This window comes from Aedes albopictus, chromosome 2 (assembly GCF_035046485.1).
Source record: "Aedes albopictus strain Foshan chromosome 2, AalbF5, whole genome shotgun sequence".
Classification (NCBI taxonomy): Eukaryota; Metazoa; Arthropoda; class Insecta; order Diptera; family Culicidae; genus Aedes; species Aedes albopictus.
The window spans coordinates 160,416,403-160,440,666 of NC_085137.1; the positions used below are offsets into that span (position 1 = coordinate 160,416,403).

The 24,264-nt window shown below is 41.5% G+C and overlaps 1 protein-coding gene across 7 annotated transcripts in view; it reads left to right on the forward strand.

Moving 5' to 3' along the window:
• Positions 1–24,264, forward strand: part of LOC109407223 (AF4/FMR2 family member lilli) — a 312,632-nt gene that overhangs the window by 34,315 nt on the left and 254,053 nt on the right. For 5 of the 7 annotated variants that reach the window (XM_062850646.1, XM_019680218.3, XM_062850649.1 and 2 more), the window contains exon 3: positions 19,053–20,192. In XM_062850646.1, coding sequence (XP_062706630.1) covers positions 19,936–20,192 — 257 coding nt within the window. In that variant the 5' untranslated portion in view covers positions 19,053–19,935. The remainder of the gene's footprint in view (positions 1–19,052; positions 20,193–24,264) is intronic. The other 2 variants (XM_062850645.1, XM_062850644.1) reach the window with 1 other exon arrangement.

The window sequence follows — 24,264 nt, forward strand, 5'->3', positions numbered from 1 at the left end:
TATGGCCATACGTAGCACCTTTTTCCAACACAGCCTCCCTTATCGTTACACCTGGAGATCACCACAGCAGGCAGAATCTCAAATCGACCACATTCTGATTGACGGACGGCACTTCTCCGACATTATCGACGTCAGGACCTATCGTGGCGCCAACATCGACTCCGACCACTATCTGGTGATGGTCAAACTGCGCCCAAAACTCTCCGTCATCAACAATGTACGGTACCGGCGACCGCCACGGTACAACCTAGAGCGACTGAAGCAACCGGATGACGCCTCAGCATACGCGCAGAATCTCGAAGCCGCCTTGCCAGACGAGGGCAAGCTCGATGAGGCCCCTCTAGAGGATTGCTGGCAGTGAAAGCAGCCATCAACGACGCAGCCGAGAGTACCATCGGGTACGTGGAACGGAATCGACGGAACGAATGGTTCGACGAAGAGTGCAGAACGGTTTTGGAGGAGAAGAACGCAGCGAGGGCGGTAATGCTGCAGCAAGGGACTCGACAGAACGTTATAAACAGAAGCGGAAACAGCAGACCCGCCTCTTTCGGGAGAAAAAGCGCCGCCTGGAAGAAGCGGAGTGTGAAGAAATGGAATTGCTGTGCCGTTCCCAAGAAACACGGAAGTTCTAACAGAAGCTCAACGCATCCCGCAACGGCTTCGTGCCGCGAGCCGAAATATGCAGGGATAAAGACGGAGGACTCTTGACGGACGGACGTGAGGTTATCGAAAGGTGGAAGCAGCACTTCGATCAGCACCTGAACGGCGTGGAGAACGTAGGCACGGGAGCCCACGGCAACGGAGGAAACGACGACGCCAGTGCAGCGGAGGACGGAAATGAACCAACTCCCACGCTGTGGGAAGTTAAGGATGCCATTCACCAGCTCAAAACCAACAAAGCAGCTGGTAAGGATGGTATCGCAGCTGAACTCATCAAGATGGCCACCTGTCTGCATCGGCTGATAGTCAGGATCTGGGAAACCGAACAGCTACCGGAGGAGTGGAAGGAAGGGGTAATCTGCCCCATTCACAAGAAAGGCGACCATTTGGAATGTGAGAACTTCAGGGCGATCACTATTTTGAATGCTGCCTACAAAGTGCTATCCCAGATCATCTTCCGTCGTCTGTCACCTAAAACAAATGAGTTCGTGGGAAGTTACCAAGCCGGCTTCATCGACGGCCGGTCGACAATGGACCAGATCTTTACCGTACGGCAAATCCTCCAGAAATGCCGTGAATACCAGGTCCCAACGCACCACCTGTTCATCGACTTCAAAGCGGCATACGATAGTATCGACCGCGCAGAGCTATGGAGAATCATGGACGAAAACGGCTTTCCTGGGAAGCTGACTAGACTGATTAAAGCAACGATGGACGGTGTGCAAAACTGCGTAAGGGTTTCGGGTGAACTATCCAGTTCATTCGTATCTCGCCGGGGACTGCGACAAGGTGACGGACTCTCATGTCTACTCTTCAACATTGCGCTGGAAGGTGTGATGCGACGAGCCGGGCTCAACAGCCGGGGAACGATTTTCACAAAATCCGGTCAATTTGTGTGCTTTGCGGACGACATGGACATTATCGCTAGAACATTTGGAACGGTGGCAGAACTGTACACACGCCTGAAACGCGAAGCAGCAAAGGTCGGACTGGTGGTGAATGCCTCAAAAACAAAGTACATGCTGGTAGGCGGAACCGAACACGACCGGATCCGTCTGGGTAGTAATGTTACGATAGACGGGGATACTTTCGAGGTGGTGGATGAATTCGTCTACCTCGGATCCTTACTGACGGCTGACAACAACGTGAGCCGTGAAATTCGGAGGCGCATCATCAGCGGAAGTCGGGCCTACTACGGGCTCCAGAAGAAACTACGGTCGAAAAAGATTCACCCACGCACCAAATGCACCATGTACAAAACGCTAATAAGACCGGTGATCCTATACGGGCACGAGACATGGACCATGCTCGAGGAGGACCTACAAGCACTCGGAGTTTTCGAGCGTCGCGTGCTAAGAACGATCTTCGGCGGTGTGCAGGAGAACGGTGTGTGGCGGAGAAGAATGAACCACGAGCTCGCTGCACTTTACGGCGAACCCAGCATCCAGAAGGTGGCCAAAGCCGGAAGGATACGATGGGCAGGGCATGTTACAAGAATGCCGGACAACAACCCTGCAAAGCTGGTGTTTGCAACGGATCCGGTTGGCACAAGAAGGCGTGGAGCGCAGAGAGCAAGATGGGCGGACCAGGTGGAGCGTGACTTGGCGAGCATTGGGCGCGACCGAGGATGGAGAGCGGCAGCCACAAACCGAGTATTGTGGCGTACTATTGTTGATTATGTCTTATCTTAATGATGTTGAACAAATAAATGTATGTATGTACCATTCAGATGCTCATCGAAGTGCTGCTTCCACCTTTCGATCACCTCTTCTCCGTCCATCACAAGGCTCTTGTCTTTATTCCTGAACTAGCAGATCCAACGTGGCTAGCCACGTTCTTATAAAAAGGAGTTTTTTTATCCAATCAAGACAATCCTAGAACCTTCTGGAAGTAAAATTTTTGAAAGCTTCCTTGAAGGCTGATGTGCCAATGCATATGTGAGAAATTACAGTCAGCATAGTACATTTCATTGGAAGGCGCCAGAAGGTATAGTATTTTGTATCCAATCTTGGTTAGTATACGTCTGTTGTAGGGTTCTAATTCATGGTATGAAAGAAACTTCTAGATCTTTCTGCAGGATTGATGCAGCAATGCAACGATGCACCAATGCAAAAATGCAGCGATGCATCAATTAAACGATGCAACAATGCACCGATGCACCAATAATGCTACAATGTACCAATGCACGATGGAACAATGCCAAGAAAATACTGTCATACCGTGTAAAACAATTCAACGAAACATTTCAAAGCGTGACGGAAGGACAGACAACTCTGGGATTTCATATCTATGATTTTTATTCACAGAATGTTCCAGAAGGAAACTTTTTATAAGATTCCACGAAACCTATTACATCAATGCATATGTAAAATACTTCACAGTATTGGGCATCTCATTGAGAAGCGCCAGAAAGTATACTCTCAAGTATACACCTTTTGACTGTAAATGACTGTTGTAGGGTACGGACCCATAGAATAGAAAGAAAATTCTAGAAACTGCTGAATTGATTTAGACAAATAATGCTTCAGAAATCGATGAACGACCAATGCAACGATATATCAATGGAACGATGCACAAATGCAACGATGTTCCAAAGTAATGATGCACCAGTTCAACGCAATGCAACGATGTACTAATGATATGATGCACCAATGCAATGATGAACAAATTCAAAGGTGTATCAATGCAACGATGTACCAATGCACTGATGCACCAATGCAATGATGCACGAATTTAAAGATGCACCTTTGCAACGATGCAATAATGCAACGATGCATCAATGCAACGACGTACCTATGTAACGATGCACTAATGCAATGATGCATCAATGCAACGATGTGCCAATGTAATGATGCACCAATGCAACGATGTACTAACGCAATGATGCACAAATTCAAAGATATACTAATGTAACGATGCACCAATGCACTGATGCACCAATTTACCGATGCACCTTTGCAACGATGCAATAATGCAACGATGCAATAATGCAACGATGTATCAATGCAACGACGGCAACAATGCACCTACGCAATGATGTACTTATGCAACGATGTACCATTGCAATTATGCACCAATAGGACAGATCGGCGAAGTACTAGATTTGTAGTAATGAGCTGAATTTTAGTATGGTGAGAAGGTCAATTCTCCGTTTCTGCAATGAAATGGTGAAAAAAGCGTGGGTATTATGATTCCTTGCCTAATTTGATGCTGCTTGAGCAAAACTTTGGGCAACGGTGTTGTTGTTTTCTTAATTTCTTGCAAATATAAACAACATAGTTATCCAAAGTTTTGCTCAAACAACATCAAATTAGGCATGGAATCATAATACCCACGCTTTTTGCATCATTTCATTGCAGAAATGGAGAATTGACCTTCTCACCATACAAAAATTCAGCTCATTACTACAAATCTAGTACTACACCGAACGTGCCCCATTCAACACCATACCAGGTGCAATGCTCCAGTGCAATGATTATTGTAGCTTTTATTGTATGAAACATTTCAAAGCGTGACGGAAGGACAGCCAACTCGCGGTAAAACGGGTTTGGTGGTCTACTGGCTACCGCTTCTGATTCATATGCAGAAGGTCCTGGGTTCAATCTCTGGCTCGTCCTTTTCCTGCTACTTTGTATTTTGGTAATTCTCGCTGAAACCAGGCTGCCATTGACAACTGTGTTCATAAAAATAGCAGTGAAAGCCAATTTTCATACAATTCTGAGTCTAAATTCTCCTATGACCGATTGAGCCAAAAATTTGACGGTGAACTACAAATATGGTTGATTTTGTTATAGAAAAATATAGATTTTGGTTCACTTGCAAAAAAAAAACTGAAGAACATGTGAAAATGTTCAAAATAATAGCAGTAGTTTTAAAGTTTTTTGTTCAGCAATTATTTTTATTATTTTCATCCTGATTTGTAACCTCGACGAATGTTGTCCGAATAGCATGCGAAATATTTTTTCTCATTCATGCTGAAGCACAAGTTTAATTTGTTCCAACTGCTATTATTTTCAACCATTTCACATAGTGTTTAACTTTTTTGCAGGTTCTCCTAAAACATCAAAATTTAGTTATAACAAAATTGACCATATTTGTAGTTCACTGTCAAATTTTCAACTCAGGCCATAGGATTATTTTATGAATACAGCTGTACATAAAGTGTGGGATTTTTGTGCTTGTCAAGGGACTGACAAGGTGACGAAAATGACGATTTTGCGGCCAAAATCAAATGGCGGCCAAATCCAAGATGGCTGCCACATTTTTTTAACTTTAAATGAAAGGTCTATACTTTCCCTTCATAGAAATGAAAAGTTTTGTACCTACATGTTACAACATGAATTTTCGAGATATTACGCGATAAATTCAGTGGAATTTGATGGAAAATCGTCATTTTCGTCACCTTGGAAAGCAAGAGATCCATCAATTTAACCCAACCATTGTGGTTTTATCCTTTTTTATCATTTGCTAGCGAAAAAGCAAAAAAATAAATAAAACCCCAGACTTTATTTTAATGGCGGTCTGGTTTCAGCGAGAATTACCCATTTGTCTATTCACTTTTCTCTCTCGTTTACATTACATCTAATGTAAATTCGTATGCTCGTAGCCATCGCTACACCCAGAAACGGAATGAAAATTGCAATTTCTATTCCTTCCAGTTTTCATCACAGCATATGGTCAATCTGTCATATAACGTCTTCAAGTTTAGGTCTGACATCAATGCACCAATGCGTGAACCCTGTTGGCATTTCCCTCCTCTTCCCCACATTGACTTGCAACCTGACGCAGCAGCCGCCATTCTCGCCTAAAAGTAGAAAATCACCAATGCTCACTCACTAAAGATGCCTGTTCGTCCCAAGCTGCTATCTCATTGATTCCTTGTGTGAGTGTAGCTGACATGGTGATACTATAGTGGCAACTGTGGGCTGTCAATCAAGCTCAAGCTTTAGCATATTTTAGCTAGCGGTACGAAGCTTTTGCGGGATGTGCTTAGCTTCTTATAGACGGCACAGCAGTTCCATTTCCTCGCACTCCGCTTCTTCCTGGTGTTATTTTTTCTCCCAAAAGAGACGGGTCTGCTGTTTCCGCGCATCTGTTTGTATCGTTCTACGTTCTGCCGAGTCCTATGCTGCGGCATTACCGCATGCGCTGCATTCTTCTCCTCCAAAACCGCTCTGCACTTCTCGTCGAACAATTCGTTCCGTCAACCCCGTCCCACGTCTTTGCATCACTCCAGCAACTAGCCGGATGGGATCGGATAAGTCACCGTTGTGTATCGTATGTAAAGCGCACAAAAATGTCTTGTACTATGCTTCAGCAAGGCCAATGATTTTCTCTGGGATAGCTTGCGTCTCAGGGTTCCCCAAATATTTTCGTGATGTGATCTGACTTTAGTTGAAAGTATCGTACGATACGTATTCCACACATTCAATCAGTGTCGAGTAGAGCATTGAAACCTAACAAATTTGATCAATTCTTTGGTGAAGTTTGAGTTTCTTTGTCAAAATAGTGAACCAAATGTATGTTTTTTTTAGAACAAATGAATCCCTTAGGTGAATCAATCGTTTTTCCTATTAACTAACCTTCCATCCGCGTCGCGCCGGCCTCAGAGAAGAAGCACTTGGAAACAAATAGAAAATGAAGTGCAATGAAACGTGAACTGATGATGGCGAAATTTTATCGCTACCAACGCCGGCAACCGAACCGAAGCCAAGCAAGTGCAAATATTTATCCGATAGAGTGCTGCCGCCGCGATGCCACGAAAGGGTATTGCACCGACTTCATTTTTTTACATGTCGTCGAGGACGACGGGGAGGATGTCTTGTGCAATGAAGAACAACCGAACCTGATCGTGGTAAAAAAAAGGTTCGCAGGAAGCAATCCGGAAGGGTAAAGGCGTTAATCAGCTTCTCGAAAAACGCTGCGATTTTTCGATGAAGATTCCAAAGACGCGCAACGATTGATGCAATCACCCTCGTCTCGCTCAAGTGGAATGAAAATGAGATGTGCGAAGCTGGAGAGTGTGCGATAGAGAGCCAGCAGCGCAGCGCAGCGGTGGAGATTCTTCAAGTTCGACAAAACTCTTGACAGCCAACGCCAACAACGCAACGGGTCGGTTCGGCAGCAGCTGCTGATGCGGAAGCGATGGAAGAAACTGCGGTTCGCGCGCGAGGTTGGCACGGGAGTGAAATTAAAAGCGAAGAGATTTCAATTTGGCGTAATGAACTGGGATTGCGGTGATGTAACCGGTCGGGTGTGTGTGTACACTGACTGTACAGACAGGGATTGTATGAGGAGGAATGGCTAGATGGACGAGGAGAGATATGCTTTCCATAGTACGACTGGAGGAGAACACTTTGTAGAAATGCACAGTGGATAATAATGGAAGTTTTTCGCCAATATTCAGAAATATAAACTATTGAATTTTCCAAGGATGTTCCTAGAATCATAAACGAAGGGATCTACCAAGGATGTCGTCAGTCGTTCCACTTAAACATACCCCATTCTGGTACTGACAGTTCCTGTGGAAGCAGTATATTTTGACGATGAATTTTCACTTCGGGCCCATAGTGCCACGATGAACTTCCAGCGAAAAACGACTTCTGCGATGACGACGAGAATAGAAACGGAACGATGGGAAACAATTTAGGAGAAATTTAGGTGGAAGGTATTGCTGCTGCTTGCTTCTGGAGCTCGTTTCTGCTGGGTATCACCTTGTTTCGGTAACAGGCAGGTATCACGACGATCGCCTCGCGGAACGGATGAGTGAGCGCGTTTCTATTATATTCCGAAAGTATCCCCAATGGAGAAGGATGAGAAGTGTGCTCGGTTACGCGGCAGGCGTAACCAATGCATGCAAAAAAAGGAAAAGTTCTGCGCTTCGTCGTTGATGGATGATGATGGTGAAGTATGGGAAAAGTTTTAGGCAGCTGTTTGCGTCGCGGTGCTGCTTGAAGCACACACATAGTACCTACCCAAACGGGGTGCGGAAATATGGAAGGACGGTGGTCGGGAACTGGCGTTGTAACAGTTTCGTTGCTTTGATTGCAGCATATCATCATCGTCGTTGTCGTCGTTGTCGTCGGCAAGAGGCTGAAGTTTGATTGGCTTGTCATCAGCGAGAAAAGCGCTTTTGAGACTTGTGTACTGAATTGAATGTATAGGGATCGATCGTTGGAACATTGTTATTTGAAAGAGGTAGGGCGAAAACACTATAGACTTCGCTCCCTCAAATTCTGCTCTAATCTTCCCTACTTCATACATAAAAAATGGAATTTGTATGAAGGGGGCGAAGACTAGAACAGTGACGAAGTCTAGTGCTTTTACCTTATTATCTGTTAGTTATTTGAGCTTTTGATATACCTATTTACACATTTGTAATGTAATGTAAAGTTTATTGCTTATTTACACTAGTCATTATTTCCTTTATACAATGGGAGAATTTTATGTAAAACCTTTACTCCACTTTAGGCCATCTGAGACAAAACTGGCCAGGGACGGAAAAATTCACTTGGAAAGAGTTACCTCACTTGCTATTGTATCAGCTCAGAAGCATGCTATCAAAGCAGTGTATGTCGGACTTCTACCTTGTAGTTTTATCTAAAAGTTTGTCGAACAAAGTAAGGGTCGCACTCGTATACCAAAGTCGTGAGAGAGCTATGAAAGCAAGTCTCCAGGATGTGAGTGTAATTTATGTTAGCCTCGTGGAGAGTAGCCTTCATAGTTCTCTCCTCTCGACTTTGATATGCATGTGCGAACCTTATCCATGCTTCTCTTAAGGTGTGCAACAATTGACGAGTTTTCAAGGTGTGCAACAGTTGGCGATTTACCCTACAAGGTAAAAGTCTTCCATACACTGTTTTTTGAAAGCATGTCCCTGAACTAAGAAAATAGCAAGTGAGTGTAACTCTCTTCATGTGAGTGTTCCCGTCCCTGGCCAGAAGTTTCCCAAAGAGCAGCACAAAGAGATACTCGTAATGGTATAAGTTACAACAGATGCAATTGTGAAAGTATTACACCGATAGAGAAAAGAAAAACAATAATAGAGCTTGTAGACCTTGAAGGTCTTAACTCCAGAATAGTTTGGATGACCTAGATCACCAAGTGAACAAAGCAAAGTTATTAAAATTGCAATAGTAGGTTCTAAGAATAAGCGTAGATTATATTCCGCTAGCATTTGCTATAATAAAAATCTGCTGAGGTATACAGAATTGCTAATTCCAGAATAGTTTGTATAGCCTAGACTATCGCATGAATGTACCAAAAGCATTATACATAGTTGTGCACTGAGACCCCATCAGCAGCATAGACTTTATTTACTGTTTAAGCATGTAGATATTGTAACCCAAACTTCAAAGTGTTTTGGAGGCCATTATCACGGAATGTTCAACTACCACAATACCGATTGTTGCTAGTAATATTGCGAGGTCTAATGGTCATAAACGTGACTAAATGTCTTGAACAGAATGTAGTTCTTAACCCTCTATTTGCCATAGTTGTACTATTTTTTTTATCTCTTTATTCGTGGGTTTTCTGCCGTAGGCAGGTTCATCCCGGCATAGTTGTACTAGAGCACCATCGATTTTCGACGAATTCGGGACAAACGGAATTAGATGAATACGATGCAATAATTTGTCAAATATGATTTGATTGTAACCTGTTAAGGTTAACCCAACTACTATCTACTTGTCTCAATAGTAGAATTATTGACAAACAAACAAAAAACTATTGATTTACAGCTTAAAATAACTTTTGTTCAAGCACTTCTTATGGACATGCTTTTTTGGCATATAAATAGCCGTTCAAAGTCGTGGAAAGGAAAGAGTTGACTAAATCAACCCAGATAACCCAATTCATGTACCATGATTTTTTTAGCGGTGCTTTTAGGCTTTTTGAGTACGGTAGACTATGCTCTGTGATCATTCAAAGTATACGCACCAAAATTTTTAAAATGCTTCCAGCACGCCGAAAATCAGCAAAAGAAATTGCTGAATTTCAGCAACATTTTTGCTGAATTTCAGCACAACTTTGCTGATCAACTGCCAAAATTGCTGGATGGTTCAGCAAGTTGAAAAATAATTGCTGATACTCAGTAATTTGTATTGCTGAATGCAATCAGCACGCCAAAAATCAGCAAAGTTTGCTGATTACCAGCAAAAATATTTTGCAGTGTAGTAACGTTTGCATAAAAACAATGGACTTTTTTCATCCATTTTTCATGAAGTTCTTTTACACTGGAGTGTCATGTGTCGTGATCCATTGTTGTGAAACGGTGTTGAAAAATTCCATTTTTTTTCCAATGATTGTCTACTAAACACATACAATGCATTGCAGTGTATCTCTGTGTTCCATTGAGATAAAATCGTCCAAAAACTTATACGAATATATCTATGCAAATACATGGGAAGCTTAGGTGATTGTGATCACTTCACATTATAATGGCGCTTTCAAGTAGGGCAGCACCATTAAGAAAAATCGGTTAAATCATATTTTTTTTCTTTCGGTAACAAAATTTGCCTTATAAATTTGGTATAATTTTGTATCAATTGACCAAATGTTCACGGAAGATATCCTAGTTCATTCGTTAATATCATGGGGATGATGATATTCTGTTTTGACATGAATTCACAACGATGATTAGCATGACATAATTATAAGTCGAAATTTTATTTTTTTTTACGCTTCGGGTAACATAGGATCCTTATTTCCCAATGATTTTGAAGCATTATTTAATAAGAAGAAGTGAAATTAGGATTATACGCAACTAAATATATAATAGTTTCCATAGACAGATAGCGCAAAACGGTAAACATATCGAAAAAATATATCAACACGTTTGTTTTGGACTCCTGTAACCAACATTCTCACTAACTTCAATAAAACTGGCTTTTATTGCCTGTGCCAATTTTTCTAGCATAACCAATAGATGCTGTTTGTAAACAAAAATAACAAATTGTTTGCAAAATATTTTGCTTATACATTTTTCTAGCACATTTTGAAAAAAAGTCATTTTTTTAGCAATCATTGTGCTAGATTTGCAACACAAACTTCGAAGTGCTTTGGAGGCCTTAGAATAGTTCAGGAATGAAAACTTTAACCAGTGGCGATTCCCTAACCTCAACACTACCTGTTCAACGGATGTAAATTCTTGAATTTGCTCAACAAATTAGCTTGTAATTTGTAGATAATGAGGAGAATATTTGTTATCGTCCATTTTCAATTTGATTCTGATCCTGAATTTTCTGCAAATGCAAGTTTTAGGGTCGTTGAACAGGTAAAAAATGAGGTTACGAGACGCCACTGACTTTAACAGATCATGATGAGTAGTAATGCATAACATGCCAAGAGTCAAAAACGTTAAAAAAAACAAAGAAGATGTTGCATTTCTACCAAAAGAAGATCGTCTCGGGTGTTTATTGTAAATAATGTATTCCGTATCAGTGTCGTAAGAACGACTATCAAAAATGTAACTTGGATTAAGCCAGGTGTTGTAAGATACTTCTCTTTAACTTTTCCCTGGTGAGCATTATTTTCCTCAAATTTTCCTGAGAAGTTTACATTAAATTTCAAATCTTAACTTAGAATAAAAGAAATTTTCGAACAGCTTCCGGGAAACTGGGAGAACCGGCAATTTTTTTGCCATTCTGAGTGGCTTCCCTGCTCAATTATCATTCCTCACCTCATCATACTCCTCAATCTTCACTTCTCTCTTCTCATTCCTTATAATATTAAATTACATATTATGTAATTTACTTATCACTTAACTGCTCACTTCTCCATTTTTTCTCCTCGCTTCTCACTTTGCTCTATGCACTTCTCTTATTACTACTTACTCCACATTGCTCAGTTTTTATTGCTCACTTCTCACTCCCCATTTTTGACTTCTCATTCCTCACTTCTCACTCCTCGTTCCTCACTCCTCCCTCACTACTCATACCTTACTCCTCTCTTCTCACTCCTCTTCTATTTCACTTTTTATTTTTTCATTTATCATCCCACAATGCTCATTTCACACTCTTCTCTGCCCCAGACTCTTCAGTGTTTACTCCTCACAGCTTACCCCAACTTTTCATTCTTCACTGTTCACTCCTAATTATTTACCGGTTAGACTACATAAGGCCTGAGTGCCCTCTGCTGTACGTAGATCGTCCTCCACTTGATCGTCCCACCTAGCTCGCTGCGCTCCACGTCTTCTTGTACCGGTCGGATGACTCTCGAGAACCATTTTAGTCGGTTGCTATCCGACATCCTGATGACGTGACCCGCCCACCGTAGCCTCCCGATTTTCGCGGTATTGACGATGGTTGGTTCTCTTAGCAGTTGATGCAGCTCGTGGTTCAATCACCTTCTCCAAGTCCCGTCTTCCATCTGCACTCAGCCGTAGATGGTGCGCAACACCTTCCGTTCGAAAACTCCAAGGGCGCGTTGGTCCTCTGCACGTAGGGTCCATGTTTCGTACCCATAGAGGACGACCGGTCTTATCAATGTTTTGTAGATAGTTAACTTCGTGTTACGGCGAACTTTATTCAATCGTAGAGTTTTGCGGAGTCCAAAGTAAGCACGATTTCCTGCCACAATGCGCCTCTGAATTTCTCTGCTGGTGTCGTTGTCGGCGGTCACCAGTGAGCCCAAGTACACGAATTCTTCAACCGCCTCGATTTCATCACCGTCGCGTCGATATAAATTCGGGGTGGCGGGCGCGGTGATTCCTCCCTGGAGCCCTTTGCCATCATGTACTTTGTCCTCGACACATTAATGACTAATCCGATTCGCCTGGCTTCACTCTTTAGTCGGATGTACGTTTCCGCCATCGTCTCACGAAGCGGACTTCGTGAAAATCGTACCACTCGTGTTAATCCCCGCTCTCCTTATTACAACCTCTAACGGAATGTTGAACAGCAAGCACGAAAGACAGTCACCTTGCCGTAACCCTCAGCGAGATTCGAAGGAACTCGAGAGTGTCCCTGATACTCGAACTACGCACATCACTCGATCCATCGATGCCTTGATCAATCGTATCCGTTTATCCGGGAATCCGTATTCGTGCATAATCTGTCATAGCTGTTCTCGATCGATTGTATGTATCATACGCCGATTTGAAATCGATGAACAAGTGATGTGTGGGCACGTTGTATTCGCGGCATTTTTGCAACACCTGGCGGATGGCGAACATCTGATCCGTTGTAGCGCGTGCACCCATGAATCCAGCCTGATATTGCCCCACGAACTCTCTTGCAATCGGTGATAGACGGCGGCATAAAATTTGGGAGAGTACCTTGTAGGCAGCGCTCAGTAGTGTGATTCGCGCGGTAGTTCCCGCAATCCAACTTGTGGCCCTTTTTGTAGATGGGACACACGATACCTTCCATCCATTCCTCCGGTAATACTTCCTCCTCCCAAATCTTGGTAATTACCCAGTGTAGTGCTCTCACCAGTGCTTCTCCGCCGTATTTTAGAAGCTCGCTTGGTAGTTGATCTGCTCCAGCGGCTTTGTTGTTTTTCACCCGGCCAACCTCCTCCTCAATCTCTTGGAGGTCAGGAACCGGAAGTCTTTCGTCCTAGATCTGTTACCACGCCACCTTCGGTACTTGCAACGTCGCCATTGAGGTGCTCATAAGGACACATTAATGACTAATCCGATTCGCATGGCTTCACTCTTTAGTCGGATGTACGTTTCCGCCATCGTCTCAAATATCAATATCATCAGTGAAACCAAGCAGCTGAAAGGACTTCGTGAAAATCGTAACACTCGTGTTTATCCCCGCTCTCCTTATTACAACCTCTAACGGAATGTTGAACAGCAAGCACGAAAGACCGTCACCTTGCCGTAACCCTCTGCGAGATTTGAAGGGATTCGAGAGTGTCCCTGATACTCGAACTACGCACATCACTCGATCCATCGTCGCCTTGATCGTATAAGTTTATCCGGGAATCCGTATTCGTACATAATCTGCCATAGCTGTTCTCGATCGATTTTATCATACGCCGGTTTGAAATCGATGAAGAAGTGAAGTGTGGGCACGTTGTATTCGCGGCATTTCTGAAACAACTGGCGGATGGCGAACATCTTGTCCGTTGTAGCGCGTTCACCCATGAATCCAGCCTAATATTGCCCCACGAACACTAGTATTTTAGTAACTAGCTTGGTAGTTGATCTGCTCCAACGGCTTTGTTGTTTTTCAATCGGCTATTCTCCTCTTCAATCTCTTGGAGGTTAGGGGCTGGAAATATTTCGTCCTGCGCACGTACTCCTAGATCTGATACCACGCCACCTTCGGTGTTTGCAACGTCCCCATTGAGGTGCTCATCGTAATGCTGCCGCCTCCTTTCGACCACCTCACGCTCGCTCGTGAGGATATTCCCGTGATTATCTCGGCACATGTCGGCTTGTGGCACAAAGCCTCTGCGCGAGCGGTTCAGCTTTTTGTAGAACTTTCGTGTGTCCTTAGCGCGGTACAACTGTCCCTGCTACGTTATTCCTGCTGGCGCTTCTTCATCTGGAAGACTGAGCTCTGCCTGTTCCGCGCCTGTCTATAACGTGTCTCATTCGCTCTCGTACGGTGTTGCAGTATTCTCGCCCATGCTGCATTCTTTTCGTTTTTCAACTGCTCACATTCGCCGTCGTACCAGTCGTTTCTGTGATTCGGAGTCGCGAAGCCTAGTGCTGTAGCCGAGGTACTACCTATGGCGGATCGGATGTCCCTCCTGCCATCTTCAAGTGTAGCTGCGCCAAGCTGCTTTTCCGTTGGTTGGGCCACTGGTAGCTGCTTCGCGTAGTCTTGAGCTAATTCTACGTTACGCAGCTGCTCGATGTTGAGCCGCGGCGTTAGACTTCGACCAGAGGCACGTTCTCCTCCATTTTGGAAATTTGTTTCCTGGACTATAAAAAAGACTACAAGGTATACGTTTGAAAACAAGGTATATATTGCATTTCTACCAAAAGAAGATCCCGGGTTTTTACGGGTTTAATAATAAACTTCGTTTTAGTGGCGTAAGAACGATTACCAAAAATATAATTCGCATTTTGCCAAATATTTCCCCTGGGATTTTTCCCTGGAGAGCTTCCTTTCTCTCAATTTTTTCTGAGGTTACATTCAATTTCAAACCTAAACTAAGGCTAGAAATTTTCAAAACGCTTCCGAGAAAACTGTGGAACCCGGAAATTTTATTTGCCGTTCAGCAATACCGAGTGATTCCCCCCTCTGCTCAATTCTCATTCCTCACTTCATCTGGGTGTTCTTCACCTTTCATTAATCATTCTTTGTACGTAGTTTACTGCCGCGGGCAGCATGGTTTTCCCATGTTCTATGGGAATCCCTGTCAACATGGGACAGCTATGCTACATTGCTACAACCGGCAGTTTACTTCTCACTCTTTACTGCTCACTTCTCTCTTTTTCCTTCTCGCTTCCCACTTTGCTCTACACACTTCTCCCCCACTACTCACTCCACATTTCTCAGTCTTTACTGGTCACTTCTCACTCTTCATTATTCACTTCAAATTTCTCGCTACTCACTGTTTACTCCTCAATACTCATTTTTTACTCCTCTCTTCTCACTCTTTACTTTTATAGTTTTCATTTATCATTCCACAATGCTCATTTATCACTCCTCACTGCCATACACTCCTCACTTTTCGCTGTTATTTCTCACAGCTTAGCCCAACTTTTCATTCTTCACTGCTCACTCCTTAATCCTGATCGCTAATTTCTCACTCCTCACTCCGTATCAATTCTTGTCCGATGAGAACATATTTGTGATTATAAACATGTAACAGAAAAAAGTTGTTCTACTATACCGCTCTACTCTTATTTATAATTTTATTTTAAAATGTTTATTGGACACCTTGCTAACTATAGAAATTCCCATTTTTTCCGCAAGGACGAAATCAATTACCATTCCCACGCGTTAAACCATTATACGGATCGCACTCGTTCCGGAAAAAGTGCTTCTGCCGCCACTCAACTAAACGATGGCTTTTCCACCCATTCTACCGTCCCAAAGCCCCATCCCAACCCCATTTGTTCCGGCATCCAGCGCGGTAGGTAGCGTCGACCGACGACGACGGCGGCGTCGCACACTTGTCGCCCCTCGAAAGCTCTCGAAACGAACACTTGGCGCGTCCATCGCGCACCGCGCCGTCATCATCACCTACGCACCGACTGACTGTCGTTGAGCGCATAGTGGGTAAGGTGCGATGCAAAGAGTTAAGAGATCGGATAAGCGTCGAAGCACACTCTGTGGAAACTATATGCAGAGCGCATGAACCGCACATAGTAGATGAGTTGCGATGAGTGCGGAGATGCGATGGAGCTGCTTCGACGCATGTGAACGCAAGAGAAAGCAAGAGAACGCTTGTCGGGTATGGATTTTATGATTGCGCTCGTTGTGTATGTAAAGCAATGCGGATTTAATGTGTTGGGAATGCTAGTAGATAATATAAAATGCTTTAATATGTTGTTGTTTTTAAACATAACTCAAATCTTTCTCAAATGACTTTCATTTTGACGATCCAGTCGTAATAAAAATTTATCATACTGTCTATCGATCGCCATGTAAAATAACATACTTCATTGCATATAAAATAGTATTCCATCAAATCGTTTAAGTTTTTTACAGCATAATTTTCATATTATATGTGTAGGTATAAGAAAACATTTTATTTTCTCTGTTTGGGATTTAAATCAAGTGATCAATGTTTGATATGGTCGTTTGTTCAGGGCATGTTATTCATGTGCAAGTTAGAAAGTTTAAGGTTTTATGACATTCAACTTAATTGCTAAAATGATTCTGATTAAAAGGTTCTGTTTTTTTTCTTTGTCGGGCAAAACTAGATCCCTTAACGAAAAGAGTAAATAAACACGAATATTGACCATGCATCCAAATCATACTGCTTAAAACCAAAGAACACCGAATACAAAATTATAAATATTAATTAATTTCTCCAAATTTTAAAAATCATTCTCATAACATTCAACAAGGTACACTGAAAAAAATCCAAACTTAAAATTTATAGAGTCAGCACCTTTACAGTTCATAAGACTCCTCGAGAATTATTTTTATGTGTGTGAATATAAACATTATGTCAAGCTTTTTACATTTCATCAGATGACCAATAAGAAGTGTATACAGTCGTTTTGATATTTATGTTTGTGCAAACATAAAAATTATAAGGTTCTCTGTTATAGTTAAAAATTATAGAGGTTCACTTATAATTATAATGTTTGGTTTCCAGCCACGAATTGAAAGACATTTGCAACGGTCGGCAACAGCTCTCCATGTTGATTGGCAGCAGAAGGACAAGCGCTTCATCCAAAAATCTTCGAAGGCTGTCGGTAAGTAACTCCAATAAACGTTCACATTTTGCAATTCTAGCTTTGCTATATTTACAGGGAAGCATCGTAAGAACCGTGGGAAATAAGAGCGGTTACAAAAGCCAGCAGGAAAAGCCATCAAAAGCGCCAGTGCCACCGTTTGAGACAGCGCAAAACCCCTTCAACACCGATATTTTCGTGCTTCATGCTTCTGGCGATCCAACCTCAATCGGTTGCCGGACCACCGTCCGAAATTAGCGGCTAAAAATCTGGAATGTTTGGATTTACGGATGTCCAGTGAAAACCATCAATGCCATCTCCGCCAACCCAAGCACCAGCATGAGCAACGGGACGACGAAGATATGGACGGGATGTTTGATCGCCAACGGAATCAACGTCAACATCTTCACCATGACCTGCCGCGACCGATCCCTGTAAAAAGCTGTTTTCAAGGTGTTGTCTCGGGTGGTACGTCCGGACGATCTTCAAATTGCATCATTTGCGTAATAAAATATATGTATATATTTCAATTTACATCAGATTGTTTTAATCAAAACAAGATTGAAGAAACGTTATTAAATTAATTATAACTTTCATTTGAACAAAACGTTTAAATATTATGTTTGCATGGCTAATATAAATCATAAACCTCACACATAAATTTCATGAATCGTCATTAATAGTTTCTATTAGATTTGAAACATAACTGTCATAAGTGATACACGGTATAATTTTTATTTCTCTCTCATATAATATTTATTTGTGAATACAAATTGCAAAAATCTATGTAGTTTCACTTATAAAAGGTATACGGAAAATCGCCTCAGTGTATGTATGGTTATGGTTGATGTATAACATTATGGGTTTCACGCATTACGGGCTAAAACAACTTTTGTTGCTACGGTTTGTAAAAAAATGTTCATACTGACAACAATGAGTCATTTAACTAATCACTCTTAGTAATGTACACTGTACATATTTTTGGGCGAGGAATATGTAAGAATATGAATATGTTATGAATATTATTCAAACATGGAGAAATAATAGTATGATTTCATTGAACATCATGCAAAAATGAAACAAAAAAACGTATACATTTTTTAAATTGGATGCACCATCTATGTTTACTCCTCCGTTCAACATCCATTTTCTCCGAATTTCAAATGAATTTGGTTGCATACGGTGTTTGGGGCAGTTATGTTTGAATAACAATTGCAATTTGTAAATTAATAGAGACATGTCATGATTTATTAAAGCTTTTACACATATTTATTGAAGAATTTCAATTTATTGCTTGTGTACTTATTAGAGACATTTTTTCTCGTAGATATCGCCGAAAATTTTGTAATAGAAAAAACCTTTACCCTTAAATAATACATACCTGCCGATTTTGTGTTACTTTTTACCGAGACCAGCACAATCAAGTAGTCTACAAAATGTAAATTCAGTATAACAGTCTCATTTTGTTTTAAATTGAAATCAACACTCAGATAGCCCAGTACAGAAAGTAAAAATATGTGTATATAAAAGACATCGCTCACGCGTATATAATTACATTTTATACATTCTTTCTTAAATAATTAATTCAATAATCTCAATCTTGTACAGTTACACCAGATTTTTTTTGATCAGGTCGGTTTTTGCTATTGCAACAGGATCAAAACTGACTATGTTATAGCAAAAAAAAAACGGCTCGCGCAAAACAAAAAGCGGGTGCATTTTATCTTTCCGCTCTTATAGATGAAACGATCATTTCACTACCCACATCCAAAGAAGCGCTTCAACATATAAGCGACTTCATCGATCAAATCACGCGAGTCGTTGATGCGCACGAAATAGGCGAAAAAGGATGTGAAAACAACATGCGCACCCTCATTGAAAACCTCATGCACTATGGCCTATCAAACTTCCCTCTTCTCATCTCATAACTTATCGCATCCGATCGCATCTCACCTTACCCACTATGGTCACAGCCTGTGACTGTGACTGCACAAACTAGGACGTACCTAACCATACTGACTGCACACTTCTCACCTCGTTATTTTTACGGTTTCCTTTCTTTCTCCTGTTCCCATTTCAGAGTGCAACCTGGCTGGTCGCGTCGAGAGTGAGTGGTTAACCCCGGTCGCGACTTGAGATGCAACAAGATGCGCACCACTCGTCGGCATCTTGTACGACGGGTACGACGACGACAACAACACCGGTTCGGATGCTAGTAGTGCGACGACACACGACAACCGCGACCAGTTACAACGGCAATCACCACCCACACCACCGCCTCAACGGCAGCAACAATTGGTAGCGCCATCATCATTCGGCGGCAACAATTACCCCCATTACCACTACAACTACTGTCGTGTGGGTGGCAACAGCTGAGAGGGCGGTCGGTTTCGCGAAACGCGGGTTATTCGTACTTACAGTTGTGATTATTTGTCGGTGTTTTTTTTCTCATTTTGAGTAGTTTTTTATTTGTTTTGAAACTAGATCAGATGATTTCAGTGGAAGAATCACGTGGCAATCTGTTCGGGCGCAGTGAAAAGTGCAAGAAGTAAGAGAAGAATAAATAAGAAAATTGTGTGCACCGGAAAATTTATGGCAAACTGCTGCTCCGTTTCTCGGGGAGTCGTTGGGAAATATCGACCCGTAATCTCCGTTGTCGGTGGAGCACGGTATAGATATAGGTAGAAGCTTGTCGGTGCACATGAAAATCCATTGCAAGTTTTGTTAAGTTACAGAGCAAACAATCAAACTTCCAGTGGGGAAATAAGCCGCTCCGTAGTGTAAGTGCAAGTGCATACCACCCATGGTGCAGTAAAGAAAAAAAAAAGAGTGAAATAGTGAGATGCTAGTGCAAGGAAGAAAAAAAGAAGAAGCATGTTGGTAATCAAGTACGGAAAGGCTCACTTTCCATCATCGTCGACGTCGTCGTTGCTGTAACATGTAGTGTGTGTGCACAATGAGCAATGAAAAGTAGCAGCAACAAGAAGAGTAGCAGTAGCAGCAGCAGCAGCCGGAATCTGCATTCATTCAGCGCTCTTGCAGCAGCTTCGGCGGCAAGTGGCGGAGTGTTTGGCGGATTCGCAGGACTCGGTTCGGCCTCAGCGGGCTCGGCCTCGGGGTTGTTATCTTCCTCGTCGCTGTCATCCTCTTCCTCGTCGTCGCTGCTGTCGGCGGGAGGCGGAGGGGGTGATTTGGATATGAAAAAATCGCTGAAACCAAGGTAAGTGGAACGGGGGATGATAGGGGATGGGTTTAGTGGGAGGATGATTGGGACGATTTGTTTGGTTTGGAGGATGGAATATCGATTTCTGTTGAAACGGGATGATTGCTTGATTGCTTGCGTTTCGGTATTGCTTGATAAGCTGTATTGGAAGATTATGTTTCGTCTGAATTGCTTCTTTAGCTGATATCGTTTATTTAATATTGGAGCTGCAAGTCTTTACCGATCTGCTCAATATTCCTTACTGACAGTACTGTCCCAGCGAAAAAAGATTGAATAGAACTAGCTCAGGGAGTCTACATTGTTAATCAAGATCAATTAACAATTCTATTGATTAACGAATTAAATAATTTGTTTTGCATCATAGCTGTGCGAAAGCCTTAGATTTTCTTTAAGAACCCCTAAGTTTTACCATAGCAGCTGATGAAAAGTGGTTGGAAACTTTCAGTATTTTTTTACTACTTAGTTTGTGATCCTAGTCGGTTTTTTTTATGAATCGTCCTTAGAATCCCTGGGAAAACAAAATAATCATTAACTGGGAGATCTGCTCCTCAAAACTTTTATCAGTAATCGAATAACTAATACGAAAATCCAAGTTCTCGTCATAAACTTGAACAAGACGCTTTCGAGCTAAATTAAACAAGCTTTTCATAGCAGTTAAACACCAAAGAAATGCTCTTCAAATGGAGTTGTCCATTGGTGAAATGATAGCTTGCAAGAAACTATGGCATTGAACTTGGATGTTGTTAAACCGGGCTAACGAACACTACAATTGGAACAATAGGCGAAGTTTCTTATAATGATTTATAACAGGAAAATTTGAAGCTCAAAGAGGATAAGTTTGAGACACACATGTGAAAACATTGAAAGTACTCCGATTGTTGTTTGATTGTAAAAGATAAAATCTTAGAAATAATAATGAAAACACACTTTCCGTGTTCTATTGTTGTTTTCGCTGAAGGCCAGAAACATCAGTATCATTAACTACGATAATGAATAAACTGAGTTACAGGTGATGTATGAATTCTGGCCGATCAAATTATTATTAAACAACAGTTTTAAGGACAAACGTCTTAAAATCCCGCTTCAACAGTGCATCAGAACTTTGAACGCACAAATCTTAAGAAGCAAGCTTCACACAACATTGCATTTCATTATTCTGTTCTTGCTCACTCGTAATAAGCTTAAAATAAGAAGATCAGGTGCGCTGGTTTTGTTTACGAAGAGATTTGTGCCCTCGAATTCGTGAGTAGGTAGCAAAGTCGGCCATGGTGGCGGCCATTTTGGGATTCTAACAAGTCTGTCCTTAATGTGACGATCGATTTCTTTCAACCTTTCAAAGTGCCGGGTAGTGCCAGATTTTTCCCTGTACTACTGCAGTATGGTAAAACATGTCTCAACACCTATTTAAACCTTTGGGCCAGAGATGACATTCCGCACTGGAAGTGTGCACAGTGCAGCTCATTTTCATATAAAAACCGCACACACTTGCACTCACTTGCGGGTCTTTGATTACCGTTCCGGTCGGGAAAATTTTTTCAACTCTCTGGGCATAGTGTATCACTGTGCTTGCTTCACAATATACAAATTCATGCAATGGCAGGCAAAGAAAGCTCTTCAATTAATAACTATGGTAGTGCTCAAAGAACACTAGGTTGAACGTCGAGCCATAAAGAAGAAGAAGAACTTGCACTCACACTTTGGGCAAGGATGGGTCACATGTGCCCAGCCGAGTCAATCGACTATAACACACGTGTTCTGGACTAGCGAGGTTGCATCCAGAATAAGTGAAAATTCCGTCTTCAAAAGGTTAAACGAAGTTGTTTTGTTTGAACTTATCATTAAGCCATATTCGTCACTAGAATACTTTATTAAATCCATAAGATGATAAATCATCTATGTCGTCGTGCACGAAATTCTCTAAATATTTCTTAAAAAATTCCTAAAGGAATTTCACATGCAGGTTTTTCAGTTATTACTCGATGAATTTCGTTAGCAACATCTTCTGGATTTCTTCGACAATTTCCCAATGATTCTTCAGATATTCCCCCAGGGATTCTTGAAGATTTTTTCCAAAGATTTCTACAGATATTAGTCAAAATCTTTATTCAAAAAATCCTTCAATGATTCTTTTAGACATTCCTCCACGGATTCTTTCTGAAACTTCTTCTGAAATTCCTCCAGAAATATTTAAAAAGACTTCTTAAGGAGTTTGAGGAACATTTTTTTGAGTGTTAGCAAAGGATTTAATCATAAATTCTTTCATGGATTCTTTTTTCTTCAGAAATTCATCTAGAGATTTTTCAAAAAATCTTAAGTGAATTATTCTAAAATTCTTCCAGGGCTCCTCCAAGAATAATACCTTGCACAATTCCAGGGGTAAGAGGTTACTAAGGCCCCATCCATTAAGTACGTCACGGTCCTAAGGGGGAGGGGATGTTTGTGAAAGTGTGACAAGCAATGTATTAAGTATAGGAAAAACCTGTACAATATGGGGAGGGGCAGGGGTATCGAAAATTCCCTATTTTGGCGTGACGTACTTAATGGAGGCCCCCTAATAAATTTCAAGATGGCTTCTTTTTGGTACTGCTTCTGCGGTTCTTTAAGAAATATCTCCAGGGACTACTTCAGAGATTACTCCAGGATTTTTTTTATTCCTTCACAGGTTTTACAGAAGTGCTTCATGAAATCACACAAAACATATTGAAGAAATATTTCAAGGATAAAGGAATTCCTAGAGATACCTATGGAGACTCTAAAAAATGTTTTAGGAAAATTTCCAGAAGAGCCTGAATAAAATTCCCTGAAGCAATTTATGAAGTAATCTGTGGAGAAGTTTCTGCAGAATCCTCTAAGGAATACCTGGAGGAACTCCTTGAGAAGGCTCTAGAGGAGTTCATAGAAGAATTTTATGAGAAAATCTGAAGCATTCTTTGGAACAGTTTCTGGAGGCACTACTTGAGATAGCTCTAGATCCAGAGCAATTCCTAGAATTATTTTATGAGAAACTTTTTAAGGAATTCTAGGAAAAAATCCTGGTGGAGTTTCTTTGAAAATCGTTGAAGAGATTTCTAAAGGACATTCTTGAGCAATTTCTGAAGTAAATTTCAGAATGATTTCTGGAGGAATCCTTGAAATAATTTCTGCAGGAATCCAAGCAGAAACTGCAGACAAAGATATTGGAGAAGTTCTTGAAGGGAAGGGAAAGGATTCATGGAGGACATTTTGAAGCATGAAGAACCGCTGGAGACACATCTGGAGGAATTCTTAAGGACAAGTTCGTAAGAATCCCAAGATGGTCACAACAACGGCCGACTTTTACACAAATCTCATTAAAAACTAAACCAACGTGCGAAGGACCAACGAGATTCTTATTCTAAGTTTATTACAAAAGAGCACGGTCAAAATAAAAATTGCACTAGTGTCAGAAGATTACTTCTTGAGATTTCTGCATTTGAAGTTCTGATGCAATGTTGAACAGAGATTTCAAAAAGTTTGTCCTTAGAATAATTTCTTGCTAAATATCTGACGTTATAAGTGGACAAAAATCCCTGCAACATTTTCTTAAACACTCGCCAAAGGAATTTTTGGAGGGAATTCAAATTTGAAACAAATTTGGAAGTATTTTGGAAGTAAGAGATTCCTTCGAATCGGATTGCCTGGAAATGTGGAGATTGTTCTGCAATTATTCCATGAAGAATTCCTTGAGATATTCCTGGAGAAACGACAAAAAAAAATGTGGAAGGGATTTCTAAAAGAATCTCTGAAGCTATTTCGTGAGGGTCTTCGGAAAATTTTCTGTGAGAAGCCCTTAGGAAGGTCTCAATGAATTTCAAGAGAAGTTTGTGGTGCAAGCCCTGGAGGAATGTTTAAAGAACTTCTTAGACATATCTCGTGAGAACTTTCTAGAGGTATTTCTAAACTAATATTGGAGAGAATCTCCGAAGGAATTCCAGAAAGGAACCTCACGAAGCTCTTACAAAAGTTTAAGGAAGCATTCCTACAAGGTAAAAACCCTAATTAATCCACCTAGCGGTGATGGCGCCTTTCTCGGGCCTTCGAAAACACATTT